General features: G+C 45.3%; 2 protein-coding genes across 2 annotated transcripts; one reads left to right on the top strand and one right to left on the bottom strand.

Moving 5' to 3' along the window:
* Window positions 1–108: 108 nt before the first annotated feature.
* On the top strand, window positions 109–2,664 carry LOC136472630 (wall-associated receptor kinase 2-like). Its single transcript, XM_066470340.1, has 2 exons — window positions 109–1,115; window positions 1,228–2,664. Exons 1-2 carry the CDS (start codon window positions 197–199, stop codon window positions 2,607–2,609), a joined length of 2,301 nt encoding a protein of 766 aa, XP_066326437.1. The 5' UTR covers window positions 109–196; the 3' UTR covers window positions 2,610–2,664.
* Window positions 2,665–12,010: 9,346 nt separating this feature from the next.
* LOC136472629 (plant cysteine oxidase 4-like) lies at window positions 12,011–13,225 on the bottom strand. Its single transcript, XM_066470338.1, has 3 exons — window positions 13,030–13,225; window positions 12,738–12,904; window positions 12,011–12,628 (listed from the first exon to the last, which is right to left on the bottom strand). The coding sequence occupies exons 1-3, from the start codon at window positions 13,163–13,165 to the stop codon at window positions 12,137–12,139; spliced, it is 795 nt and encodes a 264-aa protein (XP_066326435.1). The 5' UTR covers window positions 13,166–13,225; the 3' UTR covers window positions 12,011–12,136.
* Window positions 13,226–16,656: the final 3,431 nt, after the last annotated feature.

Raw genomic sequence — 16,656 nt, 5'->3', positions numbered from 1 at the left:
ACCAGGCACGTACGTACGTCGTTCCGGCGATTGCGCCCGTCGAGTCTGCATCCAAGGGCCCAGAATCCGGTGGTTTTGGAGGTCTAAAACAACCAGTTGATGGTTAGCATCTCCGAAATTATATCATCAGTGTTTGATCTGAACAACACTTTCTCAAAGCACAGCAGGTCACCTGCAGGATCGGAGGCAGCAGCAGATGCTTGTCGCCACACTGATAATCGCCGGCGTGCTGGTGGTCTCGGCATGGCCAGCAGCGGCGACCGCGCCACCACCAACACCATACGGCGGGAACGCCTCCTGCCAGCGGCGGTGCGGCGACCTGGAGGTCCCGTACCCGTTCGGCATCGGGCGCGGCTGCTACCACTACACGGGCGAGGGCGACATCACCTTCGAACTCACCTGCAGGCGCACCGCGGGCGGCGGCTACCAGGCCTTCAGCGGCGAGTCCATCGAGGTCATCGACATCAACGTGCGCCTCGGCCAGGCGCGCGTCCGCAACGACATCCAGGCCTGGTGCTACAACCGCACCTCGCGGTCCATGGTGGGCGACACGAGCCGCTCGGGCCCGGACCTCTCCGACTCTCAGTTCCGGGTCTCCGACGAGGGCAGCCGCTTCGTCGTCGTGGGCTGCAACTCGCTGGCGTACGTGCAGTCCGTCGACACCGGCACCGTCTACATGACGGGATGCATGGCCACGTGCCCGGACGCCGGGACGCTGGTGGACGGCTCCTGCGCCGGCATGGGCTGCTGCCAGGCGGCCATCCCCCGGGGCATCAACACGTACGCGGTGGAGTTCGACGACCGCTTCAACACCTCCGCCGTCATGGGCTTCAGCCCCTGCACCTACGCCGTGCTCATGGAGGCCGCCGCGTTCGACTTCCGGATCACCTACGTCACCACCGGGGACTTCATGGCGTCCACCGGCGGCAAGGTGCCGGTGCTTCTGGACTGGGTGGTCGGTAGGGAGACGTGCCGGGAGGCGACGCGGAACGCCACGGCGTACATGTGCGTCAGCGACGACAGCAAGTGCGTCGACTCCAGGAACGGAGGCGGCTACCTCTGCAACTGCTCCGCAGGTTACCAAGGAAACCCCTACATCTCTGCCGGCTGCCAAGGTCTGTACTCTGTCCTGTTCGGCATGCTCATCAAAAAGATAAACTTTTGCTAGTTTTGACACACAGACACACCTAAAAAAAATACAACCATTGATCTGATCTGCTGCTGCAGACATTAACGAGTGCGAGGAGGATCCTAACAAGTACCCTTGCTCTGTTCCTGGAACCTGCACCAACACTCCCGGAAGCTTCATCTGTTCTTGCCCCGACAAGACGACAGGCAACGCTTACAATGGCACATGCGAGGCGAACAAATCTCAGCTCGGAGTTCGCATCGCAGTTGGCGTTAGCGCTGGCTTGGCCGTGCTAGTGGTCACCATGTCCTGCGCCTACATGATCCGCCAGAAGCGGAGCCTCGCCGCCGTGAAGCAGAGGTACTTCAAGCAGCACGGCGGCCTCCTGCTGTTCGAGGAGATGAAGTCGAAGCAGGGCCTGTCCTTCACGCTGTTCACTGAAGAGGAGCTGGAGGAGGCGACCGGCGGGTTCGACGAGCGGAACGTGCTGGGCAAGGGAGGCAGCGGCACCGTATATAAGGGGTCTCTCAGGGACGGCAGGGCCGTGGCGATCAAGAAGTGCAAGCTGGTGAGCGAGAGGCAAGAGAAGGAGTTCGGGAAGGAGATGCTCATCCTGTCGCAGGTCAACCACCGGAACGTCGTCAGGCTCCACGGCTGCTGCCTCGAGGTGGAGGTCCCCATCCTCGTCTACGAGTTCGTCCCCAACGGCACGCTGTACCACCTCATCCATGGCCACCGCAGCCACGGCGGCTCGCGCGTCTCCTTCGCCACGCGCCTCAAGATCGCGCACGAGGCTGCCGAGGCGCTCGCCTACCTCCACTCCTGGGCCTCGCCGCCGATCATCCACGGCGACGTCAAGTCGCCCAACATTCTGATCGACGAGAGCTACGCCGCTAAGGTGTCCGACTTCGGGGCCTCGACGTTGGCGCCCACGGATGAGGCGCAGTTCGTCACGTTCGTGCAGGGGACCTACGGCTACCTGGACCCGGAGTACATGCAGACCTCCAAGCTGACGAGCAAGAGCGACGTGTACAGCTTCGGCGTCGTGCTCCTGGAGCTGCTCACGTGCAGGAAGGCCATGAACCTCCAGGCGCTGGACGACGAAGAGATCAACCTCTCGGCGCAATTCCTCCGTGCCATGGGTGAGAATAGGCTCGATGAGATACTGGACGAACAGATAAAAGGCGAGCAGAGCATGGAGCTGATCGAGCAGGTGGCCGAGCTGGCGAAGCAGTGCCTGGAGATGGCAAGCGAGAAGAGGCCCTCCATGCGAGAGGTTGCAGAAGAGCTCGACAGGGTTAGGAAGCTGTCGCAGCATCCTTGGGGGAGCCAAGAAGAGACTTGTGATGAGGAGCTCAAGGCCTTGCTTGTCGGATCACCAGGGACAGGGACGTCCTCTGAAATAGAACTTAGCATTGGTACTAATGCGTATGTTAGCATGACAGATTCAGCCTATTTAGGGATTCGATCTCCACGATAAAATCAATTAGAGTATCTTTGTTATTTCCTTAGAATCATTTGTTTTGTTTGTTCAATCTCCACGATAACATCAATTATCTCCGGCCCCTAGAATCATTTATTTTCTTTGTTCACTACTTCACTTAGGGCCTGTTTGGTTCACCCCTCCTAAAGTTTGACTAAACTTTAGTCACTTTTAGTCATTAAAATACCAAACACCCTACTAAAGTTTAGGGGCCACTAAAGTTTAGTGGCTTTTAGTCACAAGGGGTAGCTAAAAGTGACTGGTCTTTAGTTACTATAATCAAACAGGAGGTCAGTAAATTTTAGAGGGGTCACTAAACTTTAGGGTGTGGAACCAAACAGGCTATTAGTAATGGGTAATGGAAAAAAGATACTGGTAGTCTTTCTTTGTCCATCAATGAAAAAAGATAATAATTTTCTTTATTCCCCTCTGTTCCAAATTATATTTCAGTTTGATTTTTTTTAGTAATTCAATCTTTCTCAAATATTGACTGAATTTTGTAGCAAGATGTACTTGTATTATTTTCAAATACCCAAAATGAACATAGAAAAAAGTTATAATATAAGTTTGAACAAATGACTTAGAATAGTCTCAAAAGATCACTTGTTCGTGATTTGATCCTCCGTCCCTCCCCTAAAAAAATGCAATTCACAACTCCCGAGAAGTCATACAATTTTAATTCTGACCACTTCTATATGAAAAAGTATTAACATTTTTTATATCAAACAAGTATCATTGGATTGTTTATGAAATATATTTTTATAGTAAATCTATTTGGAGATATAAATATTGATACTTTTTTCTATATATAAAATAGATTAAATCTGAGAAAGTTTGACTACTACTCTTAAACTAAAATTTCATTCTTTTGGAGGACGGAGGGAGCATTTTCTGCTTCTATAGAAATCTATGCAAACTCACACAAAAACGTGCCACTAATTAAGCATCGCCGGCTGTCCAAATATCACCGGGCTTTCCTCTTTCTTGGGCTTCACTGGGCCTCATTCGGCTTCATTGAGAGTTTAATAAAACACGTGGAATATGCACGTGTAGATGGAGTTGGCCGAAACTGTTAAACCAATGTGTAGGCCGAGTAACCATTCGCTTGATCGTATCAGCTATATTTATTAGTTATGATATAATAATTTTTTTTATAATAAAACAGCATCAGTCGACTTATAAGCCACGACGTATTGGTCGAAACTTGTGGCCGAACTAACAGCGTGTAACCGCGGCGTACCGAAAAACCGTGGGCCTTCTTGTACTTGTACGTGCATTGTAGAATCCGCTGCTCGTGTGGGCTGTGGGTGGCCGTTTGATTGTTGCATCCTTGCATCTCCTTGGCACTTGGGCTAGCTTTTGCACGCAACCACAGTTGGCCAGTGTCAGTGTAGCTTTTCGGCCTTTTTGCTAACAAAAGAGAGTGAGTGAGAGGCATGACGAGCGGTGGGGTCGAAAGGGAACCTGGGAACGGCACGGCCATCTCCAACTCCAAGGCCCCGGAACGCACACGCACGGGACGCCGACCAGACCGGAGATTGAATTCGTTTTCCCGGCCCCGGCCCCGGCCCCGGCCCCCTCCAAACCGCGGATGGAAAGAGAGAGATAAGGCTATCCGCACCGCTGAGCGGTAAGCGGGCCTGTGTGTGAAATGTGGAGGTTGAGTAGTTGCAGCGTAGGTCCCTATATGACTCTGTATGTTACCGTTCGTACAAAGATACTGTAAATCCAGCGTCTACGTGTTCCTACGCTATCCTCTCTCTCCAGCCCAATCTCTTACCCACACCACCTGCTGCCGGCGCCGTGCACGGGACCCAACACCCACTCGTTGCTCAGCACGTGGATTTACAGATGGGCATAGAGGTCTCCGCGCGGCAGCATTCCGTGGATGGAAATCTGCATAGCGTGTGGGCCCCATGGTTTTGCAGATGGGCATACCGCTCACGCGGTGCTGATAGCCTAAAAGAAAAACGATGGCGGTGCCAGCTTAGCTTTATGTGGTGGAATTTACCCATCCAGTTAACTCGTCGTCAACTTAAGTGCGGGTTCGTATTTTTTTCAATTTATTTCAAGATTTTGTCGACAGCGAAGACTTCTATACATGATAATCCATCTCAATCGTTTGAGATTTATGCTGTGGTAAAAAAAACGATGCTAGCTAGCTTAGGTTAATAGGGGGGCGTTCAGCCAAAACAAAATCCGGCATTGAGCACGTAGTACTGATAATTGAGTGAACTGACTCCGTTGTCTGAGTGAACATCTTCCTTGCAATTGCAAGCTGCTAGAAAAAGTTACTGCTACTCCCTTCATCCTAAATTATAAGTCATTCCAAATATCTCGAAGAAGCAACTGGCCGCAGTAGTTTAATGGTCTTGAGCCCAATCAAAATCATATCACATCGCTTCGTTTTTCCCCTGCCTTGTGCCGTATTTTCTTCCTTAATCAGTCCAGCGCACTACGCCACCACACTAGCTTTTCTGCGCGTCTATCCCAAGCAGCATGGTGCGTGCTAGTGGTAAGCTGCAAACCAAGCATCAAATCATATCATACTATGCCCCGTTCACTTCGCTGAAAAAAAAAAACAAACCGAAATACTGTTTCGGCTGATTTGTTGAGAGAGAAAAATACTGTTTCGACTAAAAAAATAAACTAAAAAAGATAGATTATAAAAGAAACGAACATGACCTATGTTATCACGCATTCCCTTTTGGCTTTTGGAACCTTCTAACACTGTCATAAAAATCGACCCGGCAGCTTTATATATGCGCTACTATGTTCATAGTCTCTTGCATTGGGCTTAGCTAAGACTTGCTTGACTTCGTCCATGGACTTCCACCACACGTGGGGATAAAAGTTGAACAAAACTAGCTCGTTTTTCAAAATTTTACGTAATTTTAGGATAAATAGGAAACGAAATATAATCACACAGTAAACAAAATGATAAGAAAATATAGAAGCAAATCAATTTTGTGACATTCTTATCGTTTTCTAATCTCCCCATATTTTATAGATAATCTTTTCAGATGTTTTAACCTAGTTCTAATAGCTTCGTTATCTCCTCGCCCCCCAAACAAAAGAAAGGGATTTTCCTATTTTTCTTTTTACCTTGCTAAGCTTATTTAGTTTTGTCACACGCTGCCCAACTTTGAGACGATTGAAAGTGATATGTTCGGTCAATCGGCGGAATCTGAGGTCTTAGTCACCACCTATATCCCTAGGTAGGTGAATTACATGGCTTCTAGATTTAGAGAAAGTCATTAGGCTATAGGTGATAGTGAGGGTGTCACAGGCCACAAGCAGCAGTGCTAAGATGGGGTTTCCGTATCTCAAAAGCTCTTTATATATTTACAATTCCAAAAAATATATATTCTAACCTCTAAATTTCTTTTTAACAAAATTAATCTGCAGTTGGTTGAAAGATTAAAAAGATGTCAGCCACCATGTACCCTCTAGCTATCAGATTTCGCCGTCCCTTGCCACAGCGTACTTCTAGTTTTATGAGTGTGCATGTGCCGACTCGTGGAGTCTATTTTGCATGTCCAGTTCTTAGCTTAGGTTGTGCCTTGCACTCAGGTCCATCTCCACCACTCAACTGTCAATACGCATTTGAAACTAGGAACAAATCCAACTATCAAAAGGATTCAATTACACTGAAGAAAATGGAAACAAAATATCAGCATGCTATGCAATGTAACTTCTATTTTGCCAACATAAAAGAAACTTATCCGTGCTAAAGGATCACAGGTTCATAGTGTACAATGCCAGAAGAGCATCCTTACCAGGTTTCAAGTTTCTATATATTATGCCATTGGCATGTAAACAGTCCATTGTACAGTTAATTATAGTGTGTGATGTGTGTATCTAGTTGGCTAGGCCAAATGCTGTTCAGATAAGTTTTCAGTGACATTCCTGGTAGTAGCTCAATAATAATCACCATCAATGGTCCCTTCCCAGCTCCAATGAACTGCATGAGTGCATAAACAGTTATGAGAAGGTCCTAAAAAATGACAATCTATGTAGCCACACAAACATGTCATTCAGACCAGGAAGTACCTTGACAAGATTCTCATGTTTCATTTTACACATTATATTTACTTCTCGACTGAAACAGGATTTAAGTGTTGCTTTTTCTTCAGGAGTTTTTTCACGGTTAAGAACATATCGCTACAATTTGATCACCATACCTATTCAGAGATACAAGGAATACAGGATTACTGAATATGACTTAAACATACTAAAAGACAAATGAAAATAAACTAAAACAACAACTAATGCAGATACTTGAAATTCAGTCCAATAAAGTAGCCACATACATGTGAAAAATTAGGTGCAAGTATGCATGTCTCAAAAGTATCGTTACTTCTCCTTGTGGACCTTCCTAGTTTGTTCCCAACGAACATCAACTTAGGATCAACAAGCAGCTCCCTATCTTCAGGATGCCTGAGATCAAAGTAATTAGATTCTACAAAGAATTGAGCATTAGAAGAAACAGAGCAATATTATTATTATAATATAATATGTAAATTAAAAGGCAAACCATAAGGCAGTTGTACAATAAACGCTATGTTCAGTTCATATTCAGATCAGAAGAAAACCGAAAAATATTTACCAAGCATGGTTGCTTCAGACATATATTAGTGGAGAAAACTAAACTTGAACCACAACTTACCTTTGAGAGTCAATGCCAATATATTTGGATGGTTGGCTTTAGAACATTAGTAGTTTAAGCAGTACTGAAGCACTACTGTCAAGAATATCGCAAATGTCAGCGAAGTCATCATCGTACCATCCAAACCAAGCATCCATCCTAGCATATTCACATGTGGTCGTTATTGATCTACCAGCAAGCAGCAAAATTTATTGAGCACAAGAACTTATTCTATATTCGATTATTTTTTTCATAGTTGCTTTGGCAGCTGGTTGTGCTAAGCATCAAGCATCACTGTATAAATGGCAACCATTGATTCATCCTGTAAAATTGCAACAATTCTAGGCAACCCAAGGAAAAAACCATCTTAGTTAATAGATAGTCTCTGATAGCCTGATTCCACCTTTTCGGATTTGCTCATTCTAAAAACAAAATATCTTTAAAAAAATTAACTGGAAATTCTATGGATGTTAGTTTTAATTATTTTGTTTTTCAGATGAAATATGACAAAATAATATGCAGTATTCATAGTTTCTGAATTAGTTAAAACCAACTAGGATTTAGGGAGGCAATCAAAGAGATGGTATAGAATTGAGCGCCTTACATCCTCTTTAATCTTGAGAACAATCCAAGCTAAGAGGTTGTTGAAATGACAGTCCCCTCGCTGCCTAAAGTTAAAAAACAACATTTACACATAAATAGTGATGGTGACAAAAATTAATTCATCCGTTCCAACAATAATAATCTAAAAAAGATTTCAGTAATGTCTCGACACAGTAACTAATCTATCTGAGCAAATCAAATCTTGCCAACCAAACATTTAGCTTTGACGCCAAAGAATTTTCAACCAACAGCTCAAACACTTTATAAATTGAAAGATATTGATATACAATTGGATTTACGTGTAAGACCATACTTTGTAGACAAGCGGATGTAGTTGAAACGTCCTACCTACCAGAGGAAAACAAGGATCTGTGCATTAGAATTCTGTAGTATATTTACTAATCCATTTCCAAAAAAAACTCACTGTTAATAGAAACTCTACATTGAATAGCGACAAGCAGGACACAACTAACAGACTGATCTAACAAAATTTGTTGTTCTGACAAAAGCTCACTAGAAAAGAAATCTACATGGACTAAAGATTTTGAGACGAACCTGAAAACAATCATTGCATTTGCTACACAAACATTGCTTGCTCATGCTAAGAAAAAAAATAAAAACAAATCATTGTTACTAACCCTTAACAATAAAATTGGTTTTACACTGTATCCCATGTTAGTGCTGATTTTTTTTGACTCATTGTAATGAGAATATGAGAGTAATGTCATAGCCCAGTGTTCGAAGTGTTCTTGTAGGGACTCTAGTGCAAGGGACACCTGAGAAAATGACACTCATGGTTTGTTAATGATTTGTTTCTGATGACACTCATGGTGACTCTGCAATGAAATTCAATCCTTCGATGGTGGCAACTATTCAATTACTGGTCTTTTATAGAGATTGTAGGCAAAAAATAAAAAGAAGATATCCAAACAAAATGAAGTGCTCGAAGGTGGACCCAGAAGCCTTACCAACCAGCAAGGAAATCTAAAAGCTCCAGATGATTTTCAATATACTACATGCAACAATATGTTTCATCAGCCTTCTGCCTAAGCAAAATGCACCAGCAATGAACCAGATCTTTCCTTACCTGTAACCACAGAGGTAATAATCAGGCCTACACCCGATAAAAAAAATCAGTTAAACACATTGTTAAATTTTAAAAAGGTCATGAAGAAGATTAAAGGAGAGCTAACGTACTCCCCAACCCAAGGAAGGCAGATTATGGACGACCTGCTCTTGATTTGGTTCTACTTCTCCATCACTAAAGATCAACACTCTTAACAAAGGGATACTTTTCTCGACCTCGCTCTTCCAGAGCCTAATAAGAAGGTGAATACCAATCAGGCTGCAAGTAGTATTATAATAAATCACTTCGCTTTGAGGAGCATAGAACAAGGATAATAATCAATGGCATGCTGACATCATGGTAGAGGTAATATAAACAAATATACTATTGCACTTGACTCCTTATAAATTCCAATGTTGTTCATGTCAACAAAAAAAACATGCAGTCCAACAAGAAATAATACGATGGACTAGTTTCCTTAATATATACCTATTGTTGTTATCTTCAGCATAAGAGAGGACATCTAGAAGGCCGGAAGAAATAGAAATATGGACATGTGTCATAGAGAAACAATAGCAAATGCAATTGCTCCTGCTTGCAGAAATTGAATTTCCCCTACCTAAGTTTTTATTCATGTCCACTTGTCTAATCTTTGTAATGCAAAATTAAGGGGGATTTCAGCAAACACTCCCATCCAGTACTACATAAGCTTCCCTCCCCTCTAAGATATCATATGCAACCATCTGTTGTTCAAAATTGAAAGGTACCTTAATTCTACTGGATTTCGGCAGATATAGCTAAATCACGCCAAGTATTGCATTTAAGTTTACAATCACGTGCACACTCTAGAAATTCAAAGAGATACATATGCTACATAATAAGAAGCACATCATGTAATTCATCCAAATGATAACTCACGACTCAGAGCAGCTTCTCACCTGGCTAGTGTGCGCACGGACAAGCGAGTTTCGAACGGACCATGCTGATCGTCATGGAAGTGCGGGTGCTGTAGTTACGGGAACCGTGTGGCAGGCTGAAACAGCGGCGCTAGGGTGAGGGGTTCTAAGGACACCTCCTATGTGGCACTAGCACCACGAGCGAGAGGAACCGCTCCTTCATGCAATGGAAAAAATAATAAACACCAATTATACATGCTGAGTATATCATATGTTATCTAATACCAACATACTTGCCAGGTACTTGCATCGTGTTTGAGAGAGAATGAAGACAACCAGAGATGGTCCCTTGAGCACGTGCACAAGATTCTTTATTTGCTATTCTATAAGACAAGCAATATAAAAATGGCATGTGTTAGGCATTTCATCAAATGCAAAGAAGACATAGGACCTTGAGTCATGGATGAACAAATAATTAAACAATTTATATATTCACAAATCGTAATGCGTAGAAAAAATGGTCTGTTTCTATGGACGAATAATTAAACTGTAGACACTATTGAGATGCCAGAACTAATTCAGTAGTCAGTACATAGTTTAGCTAGACGTATGGGTACAAATCATTGTCAATCATGACGAGACAAAATTACCAGCAATTTTGCTATTATAAACTGAGCGAAAGGTGCATAGCAACAGTACCTACTTGCCTCTGCTAGTAGATTTACCAAACTATCCAATTGCTTCTGTTGGATTCGCAAGGTAGTTCATCCCTAAACCCTCCATCACTACAGAGCAAATCAACAAAACCAAGACCAATAGTAGGGGCGGATCTAGTAAAAGGACACGGTGGATATATGCACACTTGATAACTTTTGTAGAAAATCGAATTTGGTAGACTTGATATTAGATCATATCTGAGTACACCAAATAGCTTAGGTTAGGGTTTGGGTCCTCGGCTTCGCACAGAAGAGAGAGCAGGGAAGGGATGGGTGTACCAATTGGATGCTCGTCACCGGTGAAGGGTCCAGCGAAGACATGGTGAAGGGCCCGACGAAAATCTGGGGCTGTCGCGATGGTCTGCGGTCGCCACGAGAGAGAGTACGTGCGGGCCCTGCGCCCTGGTGGCCAGTGGCGGGAGGCCTGTATTGTCGTGCCGGAGGCAGGCGGCCTAGCGTCCTTGGCCGGCGCCCTCGCCTGGTGGGCTGGTGCCTCGTCCGTGGGGGAGACATCGAGGAGGAGTCGCGCACATGTGAGAGGAGGCGTCGAGGGAATGGGGGAGTCGCGCGGGGTGGGAGGCGGCATTGGGGGCGAGGGGGAGGCAAAAAAAAATTCGCACGGACGGGCAGAGCGACGACGTGAAATTTTGTCGCACTGGAGAGGGCAGAACGACGAGGCGAAGTTAAATTGTCGTACCAAAAAGTGTCCACGCTTATTTCTTTTTAGTTGTATATAGGAGAGTGGGAGATATGAATAGAGATTTTGGTGAAGACTCCAATGTATGTCAGATCTCGAAAGGAGGGCGGGACCAGGGAGCTTGCCTTGGCATCTTGATAACGGTCTATTTGGTTGGTTGCTAGCTAATTAAAACTTGCTACACCACATTTTAGGCATGTGTGTTTGATTTCACACCATAAGTGCCATTTTCGGACTTTTCTTAACTGATGTGTCTAGCATACAAATGACTAATTTGTTTTGTAAAGTTTTGTTCTAATTTAAACATGTATACCTTTGATCATTATATTGAAAAAAATATATAAATGTTAACAGCATAAGATTTATGTTTTTAAATTTACTATGACATATAATACAGACATGAATATATCTTATGGATTGGACAATGGAGCAAGAACAGGGATGGAGAGACGGACGCAGGGAGTCCGATCTGTCTGATTATTTACAAGGGTGTCATTTGGTGAAACCACGGTGTTCTCTACCTGTTCGCTTCTCTTATAATCCGTACTTTTCAGCTTGTTTTTTCAGCCGAAACAGTATTTTTCTCTCACAACAAATCAGTCGGAACAGCATTTTGGCTTATTTTTTCAGCGAAACAAACAGGGCCATAGCAGTGGTACTTTACTATTAGAACTCTCCTAGCTAGTACACACACGTGACACGTCGGTCGGTTGGGCGAAGAATTTGTACAGTGGCCATGCACAGATCTGCAGAGAGCTTGTGCTTGCAACTATGAACTATCTATAGCTAGCTCAACTATGAACTATCTATAGCTAGCTAGTCTGCATCATCTAGCTCTTTCGATCGAGAGAGAGACATAAAGAGAAAACAGGGAGAGAAGGTAACTATCTACAGCTAACTACTCGTCGTCGTAGCTGTCGTAGTCGTCGTCGTCATCGTCATCCATGTCGACCGTGAGCTCAGGGCCAAGATATGGCGCCCCGGAGACGGTGAAACCCTCGGGCAGGTCCGTCTCTTCCAAGACAGCGAAACCCGGGAGAGACGGGACGGGGACGTCGGTGAAGTAAGTCGAGGGGCGTCCGTGGTCCTCCGAGTATGGAGGCGTGAGGACGTCGAGGATGGCGCAGGGCGTGACGGCGGTGAAGGCGTGCAGGTTGCCGCCGCTGCGCGGGAAGAGCACGGACGCCTGGCAGGGCGCGCGGCGCACCACGTCCGCGGCCACCACCCTTGCCAGGCCACATTTCCTCCTCGACGGCGACGGCCAAGGCGCGGCGACCCAGTCGTAGGAGCGCACGCGCACGGAGCCATACAGCAGCTTGCTGAGCACCACCATCTCCGGGTGGTCGTGCAGCGGCAGCGTCGCGCCGGCCGGGAAGCAGAAGACGCCGATCTGAAAGCAGGCAACACGCCGGGACGGGATCAGTATTCAGTACAAGCACAACACAACCCAACCGACCACAAGCTCGATCCGCCGCGGCTAAACAGCAGCCCCTGCTTACCGAGAAATCGTCGCACTGGTGTATGTGCACGTAGGTGATCCTCGTGAACGCCGGCGCCGGCAGGAGGCAGCGGCCGCTCTTGGGGCTCAGCTCGTCGTCGGAGGAGGACGAGGACGACGTCGGCTTCTCCCCGTCGTCGATCCCGACGTCGGCTGCCTCCATGCCATCTGAACCAAAGGAAAACATTTATGAGTCGTCTTCATTCACCAGCCGGCGAACACCAGGACGCATGCAAAAAGAAAGAAATGAAGCCGAAGCAAGGCATAGGCACGACAGAAAGTAGTGAACTGACCAAGGATGTTCTGCAGCCATCTGATCTCCCCGAGCGTGGGCGCCGCCGCCGGCGAGGAGAAGACGACGTCGCAGGCGTCGTAGAGCCGCTGCACCTTGCTCAGCGCCATGATGTGCGGTGGGAACGCCACGGCCATGGTGAGTGAGCGAGTGACTTCTTGCAGGTCGTCGTGTCGATGTCGGGTGTCGATCGCGCTCTGGAGTCTGGAATTTGGGGGCTGCAGCTGCACCGCTGGATCGGGCCCGGGTTATAAAAGCTTTGGCATGGCATCGCGTGCGTACGTGGTGCGCCGTGGGTGGTCTGGATGCGGCATTCCGCGACCGCCCAAGCCCCAAACGGCCAAACCGTGGGCCTCGCGTGCTTTTTCCAGGGGCCCGGGCAACCCAAGTTTGCGCCGTTCCAGCCAGCCAGGCAACCCAACCCCCGTGCACTGCCCTGCTGTTTCTGACGGACGGCGCTGCCTGCGGACGCTCGCCCCCCTTTTTCCCTTTCCTGACAATAAAAACAAGTTGCTGCACGGAACTTGTGGCCTGTGTTTGGTCGCTTGGGATCTCGACAGCATCCTTATTGGGAATCGGGTTTTGTACATGTAGCGGTAGCGCCCACTTGATATTTGATACTGCCTTGTTTTATTCTGTTTCCGGAATGGTTTAACGCCACTAGCCTAGTAGTACCACCTTGTTAGCAAAGTTTTATGCATGTACTACTTAGTAGTATACTAGTATTGCTGACATAAACCAAATCTTACATCGGCTGATGCTGGTTTGTTGTGAGAGAAAAACATTATTGGCTGGCTGATAAGTCCTGGCTGAAACCAACAAGCGAACATGCTGGGTCACGCTAATAAGGTACTCCCTCTGTAGTAAAACACACGTTATTTTAGCTTTATCCAGGTTAAATTTCTCTAACTTTTACCAAGTTTATAAAAAAAATACAGCCAGCCCCATCTACGCGGCTTTATAAAATTCACCATAAAATGTATTTGTTTTTTTCTTGAGAAATCATGAAATATTTACATGTCATATATAATAATATATGTAAAAATGAAAAGAATTACATTTTGGAATAGAGAAAATATAGATCAGTGTTGACATTGCTTAAATTAGCAGTAGACAGTGGTGTAACCAGGGGGGCAAGCAGCCGCGCACCGACTCCAATTCCAATCCGACGAACAAAATGCATTCTTTCTTTGCTTGAGACACGGATAGCGTGACAAGAAAAGCATTCCATCCATTCTCCCGTCCGCGCTTTTTTTATTTTCCATGCACGCTGTTAGCTAGTGGTAAGATGCAAAACAACCACCGGCCGGCCGACTAGCTCAACGAAAAAGATCTACCATGCGGCGAAGGAAAAAATTGACATTTTTGTTGCTGTCACATCAATTCCCCTGTTTGGAACCCCTGTAAAGTCAGTCAGGTGGCTGTGAAGGTCTTGCTTAGATTGCAAGTTTTTTCGCTCTCTTTCTATTACATTAAATTTTTGGACACATGCATGGAGTATTAAATGTAAATAAAAAATAACTAATTATACAGTTTGATTATAAATTACGAGACGAATCTTTTGAGCCTAGTTAGGCCATGATTGAACAATAATTGTTAAATATAAACGAAAGTGCTACAATGCTAAATACTGATTCCTAACCTCAATCTAAACCAGGCCTTTATTTGCATCACCTGGACTTGCTAATGGTAAGGTCGTCTGGTCTCGGTGCGCAGTACGTGCGTGTTCCTGCCGCTGATGTGATGATGACTGTCCATTTCGCTTTATTTATTCCATGGTTCTTGCTCCATTCATTTAAAATTGTAAATCGTGTAACATTTTTTTAATATATAGTTTTTATCAATGTATCTAAACATAACATGTCTAGGTACACAAAGTATTCAGCTGGCCATAGGTTATTTCTACTTTCAGAATAAAAATAATAGTATATGTCTAAATATAGTTTATGTTAGAGATTTAGGCATTTTTATGATTAATTTAATATAGAATTATAATATCAGTAGGTTCGTGACGGCATATATGTGCATATGTATATCTCTAATGAACGTTACAGCATGCAAATATGACATACAGATCGATACAGAAAGAACGCAAAGAGCAGTAATTATAGAGATAAGAATGTACCCAGCGAAGGGTCCCATGCCGAGGGCATCGGAGGCTCCATTCGCACTAGTCGATATAGTGCGTTGCTCGAAGTTGTAAACCGCAGTCGACACAGGAAGATGTTCGCAGTGTAGTCCCAACAGGATCACCAAAAAGAAGACGCCTTGCTGTTCCGCAAGCAATCACCGGGAAGAAGACGGGTTCCGAGAGCGATCACCACCAGAAAGAAGACGTATGTGGACGAGCAGTCGCGGATCCCTCCACAAAAACCTAATCGCCCCTCACCCCGTGCAAGGTTCTTAGGCAGACGAGGGTTTCGAAGGCACCTACTCTCCCGCTACTCCGTGCACGTAGAGGTACGGGATGAGGAAGCCAGAGAGCTGTTGAGATGTGGTTTCTCTCAGGAGCGGTTGCAGAAGGGGAAAGGACTGAAGGAGGACTGCCGATATATGGCTACGACGGGAAGGGAGAAAGATAGCGGAGAATCACAAGAGACGGAAAGCGGAAGGGACGGTAACTGGCGCAATCAATTCGCCTCCACCATCAAGGAGAGAAACTCCCGTAATTATATGGATTTAAGTGGCAAAAGACTGGTCACGCTCGCCCGCCTGCCTCGCCTAGGAGAGAAACTGCCATAATTATGTGGATTTAAGTGGCAAAAGACTGGCCACGCCCGCCCGCCTGCCACGCCCACGCCTAGAGCCCGGCCCGGTCTGGCCACCAGCGGTGGCGGCGCGCGCGCGTGTGGCACGCCTATGTCCTTTTCTCAGCTTCTTAATTAAGATGAATAATTTCCAACCATATAAGTTGAGTCAACGTTCAGTCAAAATTCCGTATGGTATAAAACAATACAACGCTTAATGTTACATACTATAGAGTTTTATTTGATTTATTAAATATTATACGGGCCAAACCCATAATATATTCAACAATCTCCACCAAACTCTAGGGTTTGTAACAAAATAGTCTCAGAACCACATTTCTTTTATATATCAATGTTTTGATGGAGACTGTTAAGTTGAACATCCATCTAGAGCAATAGTTTCACTCAGTCACAACTGAACAATGGACTAAGCCTTGAATTGACAGTTTTGTGTGAGGTGAATGTCACTAAAGTCCTTAGCTGATACTTGGCTGTAAAATACATCCCCTCTATTTGAAGCATATAAGTCATACTCCAGTGCCTTTCATGAGTATTTAGAGATCACCCAAATCTCATAGACTATGACCAGCAGTCTAACTCATATAGGTGTGCTCCTCAAAAGATGTTCAGTAGGACAACATCTTTGCTTTAGCAAGCCACTTGAAACACATCAAGATAAAAAACAACCAGCCTTACAGAAAGAAAATATGCATAAAAAATGAGTCTTACTAAGGATCTTTACTCACAATTTACTACTAGCTTGTTTCACCATCCTACTTTACGAGATCTCCGATCACATAGAACAGGTTACCACTATAGCAAATTTCAAGTGGGTCTCAAACACATCTCTCTCGATGCACTTTCTATCATATTGCGTGACA

The sequence above is a fragment of the Miscanthus floridulus genome, chromosome 8 (assembly GCF_019320115.1).
Source record: "Miscanthus floridulus cultivar M001 chromosome 8, ASM1932011v1, whole genome shotgun sequence".
Taxonomy (NCBI): domain Eukaryota; kingdom Viridiplantae; phylum Streptophyta; class Magnoliopsida; order Poales; family Poaceae; genus Miscanthus; species Miscanthus floridulus.
This window is presented reverse-complemented; position numbering and strand designations above follow the sequence as displayed.